Genomic DNA, 12,202 nt, shown 5'->3' on the forward strand with positions numbered 1-12,202 from the left:
TATCAGTAATTTGTGTCATTCACTAAACTAGACAAGCACGGATTAGCCAGAAAAAGTACTTACAACAATTTGTTTTCCATCCTAAGTATAGGAGAGATTTTGTTGTTCCCCTTATGACCATCATGTAATATTTTCAGATATTTATAATTTTGCTCCAATCATAGAGATAAGTACTATGCTTATGTATAGCTTTTATTACAAATTGCATTAGGAACCCTTGTGTTTAATCAGTGTGCTTTAAACTTTCAGGTTCACCAACTGTTCCAGTCACTGACTTCTACCTTGATTCATTTTAGTCATGCTCAGATGCCTTTAGGCACTTTCCTGGCCCGGGGCTTTGATGTGAGCTCAGGCCCTTTTCTCTCTGACCTCCTTTGCACTGTTCCCACTGACTTATTTGGTCTCCTCTACTCTGTTCTCTTGAGTGTTCCTCAAATGCTTCAGGCATCCATTTGCTTTAGGATTTTTTGCACTGTTTATTAAGGAAAATTCCCGTGATCTGTGTTAGATGAGCATTAGATAAATTCCTAGAAAAGAAGGCTACTGAGCCAGAAACAAAGTAAGCAAAGCCCAGGTGAACTTAAGAGATTTTTCTTTGAGTAAGCCACCCCTTGTGCACCGGCATGCCCCTCAATTGACTAGCATGCATGATTTTAAATAATGTATATGGCTGAATAGTTACTTAGCTGAAGATTCTTCTCCTAGAAAATATGTGTTTGTCATTAGTCACAGTTTTCAAAGATACTGGCAAGCACACGAAGCCAAGTTGGATCTCATCTTTATTTCCTGAGATTGTGCCACTGGTGGATGGAGAAAAGTGAACCACAGGCCACTTGTTTCAACCCCCTACTCCTTACCACTTTTTCCAGATATGGGAGTTATTTCTCAAGCATATTGGTTCTTGTTTCTGAAAAGAACCAACTTAAGTGTTCCTTTCCTTCTTCCTCGCTTCAGATTTTCTGCCTCAATTCTATTACTTTCAGTAAGGTACATGCACAAATATGTACACACACACCTCCTTCATCTCCCATCGTATCTTCATATTCATAATTTACATTCTTAATTCTTTTTCTTCTTTCATTTACTAGATTCTAATTGTTGCTCTCAGAATTTCTTCTCTCTTTTCCTTAATACTACACTACTCTCGGGAGGATAGCAATTGAGTAACTCCATTCTTTTGACTTATTTAACTCCTGTTCGTGGATGCTAACCTCTGCACTCTGAAATTAGGATCAGCTTAGCCTTAGAATACCTAAAAATGTTGTTTTTAATCTTTACCGCTTGCTTTTCATATTTTTTCCACAGGATTTTCTTCTGGGAGATATTGCAAGCTATAGAGTGGGACAGTATCTGGAGAGTAGAGAAGCTACCAGTCCCAGAATTATCGGCTTTCTTTCCTAAGAGCTTCGTCACTTTCAAATAGTTCTGAGTAATTTTGTAGTGGTTCAGAAATAAGAGCATTTGGGTGTATGTGACTTCAAAGGCAAACGTTTCTGGGGATTGAAGATCCCTTCATTCTGAATAAGATATAATTCACTATGAATTATTAATTTTTTATTACCCTTTATGTGTAAATATTATTAGAAGTGGTTGTAATATACACCTTTGTTTCTACATGTATGGGCTGTGCATGGAATGTACAGCAACTGTATTTACCTTTATCCTTTAAGAGAATGATGCTTCTGAAACCTTTTGATTCATAAGATGTTTTTTGTTTCAAGAGATTTTGAGGACATTGTCCACAGTCTCATTTATCAAAATCAATGCTTTAGAAAGCCTTTAGGATTATTTATATTTTAGACTTGATATTACATTAATACCGTAGGCCATAATATAATAATGGCAAATATAAGGATAGGTACAAATGAACTGATTGCCATACAAAATTGATTCACTATCTAAGAAAAGACATGATAAATTATAGGCATGGCTACATTAATTATGTGCAGTGTTCATTTTTATAGACTCGGTGGAAGAATGTGAAGTACAAACTAATTTGAAAATTTGGTCTGAACCAATTAATATTGAGTTTACAGAAGATAGTCTATCATACATGGAAAAATTATGGCTTAAAAAATACAGAAGGTATGTTTTAGAATTTTAATATTGCTATTTGTTTGTAAGTAGAAATTATTTGTGTTTCTTGTGGGAAATCACTTTTGGAAGTAATTTGTTTATATTTGTTTATGCTTATATTAAATTTAAGTATGTATTTATATTTAATCTAGGAATCTTTGACTTTATTTGCAACAAATTTAAATACTAATATTTATATACAAATACATATATGCTATATTTTAACCTTGATAAATGTAAATAGATATGTATCTGGAGGAAGGCAGCAATAAAAGCATGGAATTTAAGAATAATAGCGGAATCACTCAATAAATAAAAATTGACTTTAAAAAGACTTTGCTGGCCAGGCAGTAGTGGTGCAATCCTTTAATCCCAGCACTTGTGAGGAATTGGCAGGCAGAGCTGTAGAGTGTAGTTTTTTCCTTGCCAGTCACCTGGGCCCTGCCGCATAGTCTGAACCCCCAAATAACTCACAGGACACTATATTAATTATAAAGCGGTTGGCTTTTTGCTTGTTTTTTTACTGGCTCTTTCTGACTTAAGTATTTAACCCATAATTGTTAATCTATGTATTTCTCTTACTGGAGAAAGAGTCCGGACGTCTTACTCCTCTGAAGGCTACATGATATCTCTTTCTGCCTCTCTTTTCCAGAATACTCCTTGACTCCTAGTCCCACCTGTCTTACTTCCCTAATAGCCAACAGTGCTTTATTCAGCATTTGGACTTAATGATTTTGGCATGGCGATAGACATGGATCTATCCGCATTCTTCTACATGCCAGCATCGTTATGCCAGCACCATTTGTTGAAGATGCTTTCTTTTTTCCATTGTATATTTTAGTTTTGTTGAAAATCAGATGTTCATACACGTATGGTTAATATCAGAGTGTTCAATTCGATTCCATTGGTATACCTTCTATTTTTGTGCCAATACCAAACTGTTTTCAGGACTATAGCTCTATAATAGAGCTTGAGGTCAAGGATTGTGATGCTTCCAGATGTTGCTTTGTTGAGTAAGGTTGTTTTGGCTATCCTGGGTCTTTTGTTTTTCCATAAAAATTTGATTATTGTTCTTTTAAGGTCTGTGAAGAACTGTGCTGGTATTTTTAAAGGGGATTGCACTGAGTCTGTAGATTGCTTTTGGCAGGATTGCCATTTTTACTACATTGATCCTACCTATCCAAGAGTATGGGAGATCTTTCCATTTTCTGAGGGCTTCTTTAATTTCTTTCTTTAAAGACTCAAATTTCTTGGGATACAGGTCTTTCACTTGTTTGGTTAGCATTACCCCAAGGAATTTTATGTTGTTTGTGGCAACTGTAAAAGATGATATTTCTCTGATTTCTTTTTCAGCCCTTTTATCATCTGTATATAGTAGAGCTACTGATTTCTTGAGTTGATCTTTTAGCCTGCCACTTTGCTGAAGATGTTAATCAGCTGTGAGGGTTCCCTGGTAGAGTTCTTTGGGTCATTTATGTCAACTATCATATCATCTGCAAATAGTGAAAGTTTGACCTCTTCCTTTCCAATTTGTAACCCCTTGATCTTCTTTTGTTGTCATATGGCTCTAGCTGGAACTTAAAGTACAATACTGAAAAGGTATTGAGAGGGTGGACAGCCTTGTGTTGTTCCTGTTAGAGGAATTGCATTGAGTTTCTGTCCATTTAGTTTGATGCTCACTGTTGGTTTGCTGTATATAGCTTTTATTATGTTTAGGTATGTTCCTGTTATCCCATATTTCTCCAAGACCTTTAACATGAAGGGATGTTGTATTTTGTTAAAGGCTTTTTCTGCATCTAGTGAGATGCTCATGTGATATTTGTTTTTCAGCTTGTTTATATGGTGGATTACACTGATGGATTTTCATATGTTGTAACATCCCTGCATCCCTGGGATGAAACCCTGGGTGAATGATTGTTTTGATTTGTTCTTGGATCCAATTTTCTAGTATTTTATTGAGGATTGTTGCATCAATGTTCATGAGGGATATTGGTCTGAAGTTCTCTTTTTTGTGTCTTTTTGTGGCTTGGGAGTCAAGGTTATTGAAGCCTCGTAGAAAGAGTTTGGCAAAGACCCTTCTGCTTCTATTGCATGGAATACTTTGAGAAGAATTGGTATAAGCTCCTCTTTGAATTTCTGGTAGAATTCAGCACTGAGGCCATCTGGACCTCAGCTTTTTTTTGGTTGGGAGACTTTGATGACTACTTCTATTTTCATAGGGCTTACAGGTCTATTTAAATTGCTTATCTGTTCTATATTTTATTTTGCCAAGTAATAGCTATCTAGAAATTTGTCCATTTCTTTAAATTTTTGAATTTTGTGGACTACAGGTTTCAAAGTATGACCTGATGATTCTCTGAATTTCCTCAGAGTCTGTTGTTATGTCCCTGTTTTCATTTCTGATTTTGTTAATTTGCATGTTCACTATCTGTTGTTTGGTAAGTTTGCACAAAGATTTGTCTATCTTGTTGATTTTCTCAAAGAACCAACTCTTTGTTTCATTGATTCTTTGTATTGTTTTTCTAGTTTCTACTTTATTGATCTCAGCCCTCAGTTTGATTATTTCCTTTGTCTTCTCCTCCTGGGGGAGTTTGCGTCTTTTTGTTTTAGAGCTTTCAGCTGTGCTGTTAATTCTCTAGTATAACTATTCTCAGGTTTCTTCATGTGGGCACTTAGTGCTATTAACTTCCCCCATAGCACTCCTTTCAAAGTGTCCCATAGGTTTGGGTATGTTGTGTCTTCATTCTCATTGAATTCTAGGAAGTCTTTAATTTCTTTTTTTCATTTCTTCTTTTACGCAGGAATGGTGCAATTGTCCATTATTCAATTTCCATGTTTGTAGGGTTTCTGCAATTTGTGTTGTTGAATTCTAATTTTAACGCTTGGTGGTCTGATAAGGTGCATGGAATTATTCCAATTTTTTGTAGCTGTTGAGGTTTGATATGTTGCCAAGTATGTGGTCGATTTTTGTGAAGGTTCCATGTGGTGGTGAGAAGACAGTATATTCTTTTTTATGTGGATGAAATGCTCTACAGATGTCTGTTATTCCCAGTTGAGTCAATACTTCTATTTTTCCCTTTGCTTCTTTGTTGAGTTTCTGCCTGGTATTCCTGTCTAGTGGTGTGTTGAAGTCTCCCAGTGTAAGTGTGTGGGGATTTAAATGTGATTTGAGTTTTAGCAATGTTTCTTTTACGAACGTGGATATCTTCGTATTTGGTGCATAGATGTTCAGAATTGAAACTTCATATTGGTGGATTTCTCTTGTGATGAGTATGTAATGACCTCCTTTATCTTTTTTGATTGCTTTAATTTTAAAGTCTAATTTGTTAGATATTAGGATTGCTACCCCCGCTTGTTTCTTAGGTCCATTTTATTGGAAAATCTTTTCCCAACCTTTAACTCTGAGGTAATGTCTGTCTTTGAGGGTGAGGTGTGTTTCTTGTATGCAGCAGAAGGATGGGTTCTGTCTTCAAATCAATTCTGTTAGCCTGTGTCTTTTTATGGATGAGTTAAGGCCATTAATATTAAGGGATATTAGTGACCACTGATTGCTCATTTTTCTTTGATTTTGAATGGTTGTTGTTCATGGAATTATGTGTGGAATTCCACCCCTTTTTTCTTTTGGTTGTTGATAAAGTAGGATTCTCTAATGCCTATGTTTTTCTGGTTGTAGTTAACTTCCTTGTTTTGGAGTTTTCCTTCCAGAACTTTCTGTAAGGTTGGGTTAGTGGATATGTATTGCTTGAAGCTAGTTTTGTCATGGAATATCTTGCTTTCTACATCTATAGTAACTGATAGCTTTGCCAGGTATAGTAGTCTGTGCTGACATCCATGGTCTCATAGTGTTGGTAGAATATCTATCCATGACCTTGTGGCTTTCATAGTTTCCATGGAGAAGTCAGGTGTAATTCTGATAGCTTTGCCTTTATATGTTATTTGGCATTTTTCTTTAGTTGATTTTAATGTTCTTTCTTTATCCTGTATAGTTGGGGTCTTGATTATTGTGTGGCGAGGGGACTTTTATTGTGGTCCACTCTGTTTGGTGTTGTGTAAGCTTCTTGTACCTTCATTGGCATGCCTTTCTTTAGGTTGGGAAAGTTTTCTTCAATAATTTTGTTGAATATGTATCCTGCCCCTTTGATGTGGTTTTCTTCACCTTCTTCTATACCTGTTATTTTAGGTTTGGTCTTTTCATGGTGTCCCATATTTCTGGATGTTTTATGTTAGGGATTTGTTGGGCTTTAGATTTTCTTTGTTTGATTAATCAATTTCTCCTAGTGTATCTTCAATACCTGAGATTCTCTCTTCCATTTCTTGTATTCTGTTGGTAATGACTGTATCTGTAGTACCTAACTGTTTGCCCAGTTTTTCTATTTCCAGCTTTCCTTCAGATTTTGGTTTTTTTATTGTCTCTATTTCAGTTTTCAACCCTTGCACTGTTTGAATTGTTTCTTGCAATTTTCGGTTTATCTTTTCATCCATTTGTTGCATTTTATGAATTTTTTGATTTGTTTATTCTTCCATTTCTTGCATTTTTTGGTTTGTTTTTTTCTTCCATTTCTTTGAGGGTTATTCCTATATCCTCTTTTAGGGCCTCTATCATTTTCATGAAGTTGTTTTTAAGGTCATTCTTTTCTGCTTCATTTGCATTGGAATGTTGAAGTCTTGCTGGTGTGGATTCTCTAGAATCTGGCAGTGTCATGTTTGTTTTTCTGTTGCTGAGTGTGTTTTTGTATTGTCTCTTTTCCATGTCTTCTTCTAGTTGGTGGTGAAAGAGCCCCTTACTGGTCTGGTTGTTAGGGGACCAGAGTTCCCTTTTGTTGGGTGCAAGCAAGTACAATACTCTGATAGTTCTTCTCTTCCTGGTCCTAGTTCCCTGGACCCGTGGGTGGTGAAGAAGCCCAAGAAACTGGGGTGCATAATCTCCCACCTCGTCCCCTGGTCCCTTTGTTGGAAGAAAAGACCTGGGATCCAGGGTGCATGGCTCCTGCCTGGATTGGAGGCTCTCTGTCAGTCCCAAGGCACTGGTCCCCTGGACCTGCTGGTCCCCTGGTCTGGTCCAGCTTGTCCTGTGGGACCTGCTGGTCCCACTGGTCCCCTGGACTTGCTGGTCCTGCTGGTCCCCTGGTCCGCACCCGCTGGTTCCCTGGTCTCACTGGGAGATGAGAAGCTCTTTGGCAGTCCCCAGGCAATCCCCAGGCACTGGATTGCAGGCCCGGATGCAGGGCCTCCTTTACCTGCTCCTGCTGGTCCCGCTGGACCTGATGGTTCTGCTGGTCCCCTGCACCTGCTGATCCCCTGGTCTCATTGGTGGAAGAGAAGACCTGGGATCTGGGGTGCTTGGCTCCTGCTGGGATGGGAGGCTCTGTGGTAGTCCTTTTGCCAGTATTTTTTTTTTTTTTTGGTTTTTTGAGACAAGGTTTCTCTGTATTGTTTTGGAGGCTGTCCTGGAACTCACTCTGTAGACCAGGCTGGCCTCGAACTCACAGAGATCCACCTGCCTCTGCCTCCCGAGTGCTGTGATTAAAAGCGTGTGCCACCAACGCCCGGCCCTTTTGCCAGTATTTTATTGAGTGTGTTTGCATAAATTTTCATGAGGAATATTGGTCTGTAGTTCTCTTTCTTACTTATGTCTTTGTGGAGTTCAGGTACCAAGGTAATTGTAATCTCATAAAAAGAGTTTGCAATGTCCCTTCTGCTTTTATTGTGTGGAACAGTTTGAGTAGTACTGGTATTATCTCTTCATTGATTTTCTGGTAAAACTGAAACCATCTGGCCCTGGACTTTTTTTGGTTGGGAGAATTTGATGACTGCTTCTATTTCATTAGAAGTTATAAGTCTGTTTAAATTGCTGACCCGTTCTTGTTTCAATTTTGGTAACTGATAGCTATCTAGAAAATTGTCCGTTTTCTTTAAATTTTTAATTATGTTGAGTACAGTTTTTCAAAGTATGACCTGAAGATTCTCTGGATTTCCTCATTGCCTGTTGCTATGTTCCACGTTTCATTCCTGATTTTGTTAATTTGCATAATCTCTTTCTGCCTTTTTGTTAGTTTAGATAGAGGTTTTTCTATCTTGTAGATTTTCTTGAAGAACCAACTCATTATTTCATTGATTGTTTATAATGTTTTCCTGGTTTCTACTTTATTGAATTCACTCTTCAATTTGATTACTTCCTGCTGCCTATTCCTCTGGGGTGAGTTTGCTTCTTTGTGTTCTAGAGCTTTCAGGTGTGCTGTTAATTCTCTAGTGTGACTATTCTCCAGTTTCTTCATGCGGTCATTTAGTGTTATGAACTGCTTTCAAAGTGTCCCACAATTTTGGGTATGTTGTGTCTTCATCTTCATTAAATTCCAGGAAGTCTTTAATTTCTTGTTTTATTTCTTTCTTGACCCAGGAATGGTGCAGTTGTGCATTGTTAATTTCCATGTGTTTGTTGGATCTGAAATTTGTGTTGTTGTTGAATTCTAAATTTAATGCATAGTTATTCCATTTTTTTCTATCTGTGGAGGTTTGCCCTGTTGCCAAATATGTGCACGATTTTATGGAAGGTTCCATGTGGAGCTTGATTCTTCAAATTCTTTCTTCAAAGACTTGAAATTCTTGTCATGCATGCCTTTCACTGGCTTTGTTAGAATTGCCTTAATATAATTTGCATTATTTGTGGCAATATGAATGGTGTTGTTTCCAGGATTTCTTCCTCGGTTCATTTATCATTCATATCTTATAGGGCTGCTGATTTTTTTTTGAGTTAATTTTGTATTCCGCCACTTCATTAAAATGTTTATCAGCTGTAGGAGTTCCCTGCAGAATTTTTTGGTTGCTTAAGAATACTATTATACAATCTGAAAATATAAATCACTTAGCTAAACTCTAGTTGTGAGTCTCTCAAAGAAATTATAAAACAATTCTCAGTCATACAAAATATTTTGTACCTGTGCAATTTGTACAATAGATGAGAAAATACTGCTGGTGTATTTATAAGTAGGAAATGAGCACTGTAAAATGAGAACTCAGGTAGTAATGTGTGCTTGAGAAGGCAAGTTGCTCAGATTGCTCTTCTTGCTGTGTTCTCTGCCTAAGTGGCTTAAAAAGTTCTCCACTTTCTCCCTTCAATTTCATCTTTTAACATGCCCATCATAATAGATACAATTTAATCTAATGACTGATAACACTACTGACTGTGCCAAAAGTAGTTAGGATAAAAATGGACAAATCTTAACACTTACCGCTAACAATACCGGTAAGACAGCCTCTGTTTTACATGGCAAACATGTGAGCTTGCATGATTTATGAGTCTGGTAAAGTTATTTATATTTGACTCAAAATGAGCTCTCTCCTCACCCTATCTCTCATAAGTCTCTGAACATCCTCCAGAATTAAACACACACTTGAACTCTTAAATTCCCAGTCTTCACATGTTCCACATGAAGCAGGCTGAATCCATCCTAGATGTTAATTATGTAATAGATGCACATACATTACATCTCACATTCTTACAATAGGACCCCATTTTACCACTCTACTGGTGTCCTTAAAGTTTAGATAAATGCCCCCTGGATGCTTCAGAACTCATTTACATAGTGTCATATGTGTGAGATAAAACATATACTTGCAAATTACCTTTGTCAACAGCATGTATGATTTTGGACTCCATGTGGCTTTTGAGAGAATACTAACTTGTCTGATGTTTTTGGTCTTCATCTTAAACAAAACACAGTATGTAATTGAAAAACTCCTTGGGTGATTTGGAATTGTTTGTAGAACTTTCAATATATTGAAATATGTTAATCATAATAATCTGTGGATTATTGTCATAGTCAAAATTTCATCATTAGTTTTGAATTCTCACTCACTTTACAAGTATATATCTTGTTTGGGTAATTCTACTGATGTTTTTCTCTTTTAATTGCAACTTTCTTGTTTTGTAGAACTCCACAGGAGCAACTTCGGAACATACTATCAAATACGGTCCCACATTCCTGTGAAGCTACTATGGAGGAACAGTGCTCTCACAATGAAAGTGATGCTGATAGTGATGGTCAGTTGAGCTTTAACTAGATCATTCAACAATTATTTTTAAAATGATATAAGCAAGCAATAATTAACACCTGCTTTGAGCTTTTGTCTATGTATCATTCTGATCTAGAATATGAAGCCTCATCTCCTTTTATTTACTATAGTATCTTGCTCTCAATGAAATACCTTCATGTAAAAGAGAATGGAAGAAAATTTGTGTTTTACTTGAGCTGAAGAAATTGATAGTTTCCATCTTTGTGTTAATTAATGAAAGACTATTATTTTATTGTTGACAGTAGTATTTCTAGACAGCAAATTATCAGGCCTGTTCTTTGGTAATATTATTCTCTAATTTTACTTCCTAGTTGAAGAGATTAAAGTACAATGTCCACCTCTTTTTATGCCAGTAGAAAAAGTGAATATAGAGAGACCTCCGCCATCTCTAACAATAGTTGAATTGGATGGTGTAAGTATATAACATTCATACAAATACTTAAACATAGAAAATGTAAAATGATGTCTTCTTAGCATTATAAGCAAGAGTTTATTAAAAATTATCAGAGTTTAAGAAGACTTTCATGTTACAGATTCCAGCTTATTGATAAATTTAATACTATTTGTTTTATTATAGAGCATAGATGCACATGCTAATTTAACATTGTAGCTTTTTTGGAGGCAAGAATCATGGGATGTGAACAAATGTTGTGATATGCTGGTTTATAACCTATGTGCTATTTAATAGAGCACAGTTTTTTGTGTCTCTTTTGCTCTTTATTTTCTCAGGCTTTCACAAAAAGGTCAGTTTAATTACATGGAATCTTATTTACAGCTACTTAAGTATAAATGTAGTTCCTAGAATATCATTGATATAATTTCCCTTTAAGGGAAAAGATGTTATTTATGGTTTAATAGAGTTTTAATAATAATGTCATCATCTCCTTGGAAGTTACAATGGAACTAGTAACAGCCAAGCAGAGCTCAAACCAAATGACTCAGATGTAGTCTGGTCCCTGCACTTTGACTCCCTAGTTATCTAATAGGTGAATTACCTATTTCTCCAAAACATTCTGACTTTTTGGATCTCTGTTTCAGAAAAATCAATTGAAGATAGGTCCTACATCTTGGTTCTTTTATGACCTCTTTGTTCTATTAATGCTGTATTTATTCTCTAAGTAAGTGGGAACTTTTAGTAAAACAAAACACACACACACACACACACACACCATTCATTAAAATTTTGATTCTTTGACTAAGTTGGAGTAAGAAAATTGGAAAAGTGGTAACCAATAATCTCCTGGGATTGACAGTTGTTACATACATTGCTATTATTGGCCCCAAATGTGACAACAGTAAAAAATTGAATAAAACATTTAGTATCCTCTAGGAACTATTTCCCTGGAACATGTATGATATAGCTAGAGAGTCATTTGTGGGAAGAAATATTATACGTATCACTGACAATTAACTGGCTAGTGAATTTATTGTGTATGCTAATATTATATAACATGTAATTAATAAGACTCACGAAGCAGAATTGGAAGAACCAGGGAATGCTGTGCCTTACAAAGTTCAACTAGCTAATGCAGAGAGTCAATTAAGGTAAGATTTTTCTTCTTCATTTTGGTTACTCTTTAAACACAAGTCACAAAAGGCCGGGTCATGGTAGAGTGGTAGAGTGTTTGCTTAGCATGCAGCAGGCCATAGGGTTGATCTGATCTACAGCATAGCAAAAAGTAATAACAACCAAAATAGAGCCATGAAAATATCATCCATCTCTCTAATTGGGAAATTCATGGTGCTTACATGTTTATTGTTTAATTTATGAATTTTGGGAACTCATTCCAAATAGAGGGATGCTCTCTCAGCCTGGACACCTGGGGAAGGGCATAGATCCTGCTCTGGATGAAATGACAGACTCTGGAGATTCCCCCCAAGGAGGGCCTCACCCTCACTGGGGAATGATTTGGGGATTGGGTGGGGGGCTGTGGGGGTGGGTGGAGGTATAAGGGAGGAGGGGTGGGAGAGGGGCTGGGATTGACATGTGAAGCATTCGTGTTTCTCTTTTAAATAAAAACATATATTGAGGAAAAAATAAATCCCCTATTGT

General features: G+C 36.6%; 1 protein-coding gene across 6 annotated transcripts in view; it reads left to right on the plus strand.

Moving 5' to 3' along the window:
* Positions 1-12,202, plus strand: part of Zbbx (zinc finger B-box domain containing) — a 107,238-nt gene that overhangs the window by 62,029 nt on the left and 33,007 nt on the right. For 5 of the 6 annotated variants that reach the window (XM_040752641.1, XM_040752644.1, XM_040752643.1 and 2 more), the window contains 4 exons: positions 1,950-2,085; positions 10,008-10,117; positions 10,461-10,561; positions 11,615-11,694. In XM_040752641.1, coding sequence (XP_040608575.1) covers positions 1,950-2,085; positions 10,008-10,117; positions 10,461-10,561; positions 11,615-11,694 — 427 coding nt within the window. The remainder of the gene's footprint in view (positions 1-1,949; positions 2,086-10,007; positions 10,118-10,460; positions 10,562-11,614; positions 11,695-12,202) is intronic. The other variant, XM_021230664.2, reaches the window with a different exon arrangement.

The sequence above is a fragment of the Mesocricetus auratus genome, unplaced genomic scaffold (genome assembly GCF_017639785.1).
Source record: "Mesocricetus auratus isolate SY011 unplaced genomic scaffold, BCM_Maur_2.0 Super-Scaffold_100009, whole genome shotgun sequence".
Taxonomy (NCBI): domain Eukaryota; kingdom Metazoa; phylum Chordata; class Mammalia; order Rodentia; family Cricetidae; genus Mesocricetus; species Mesocricetus auratus.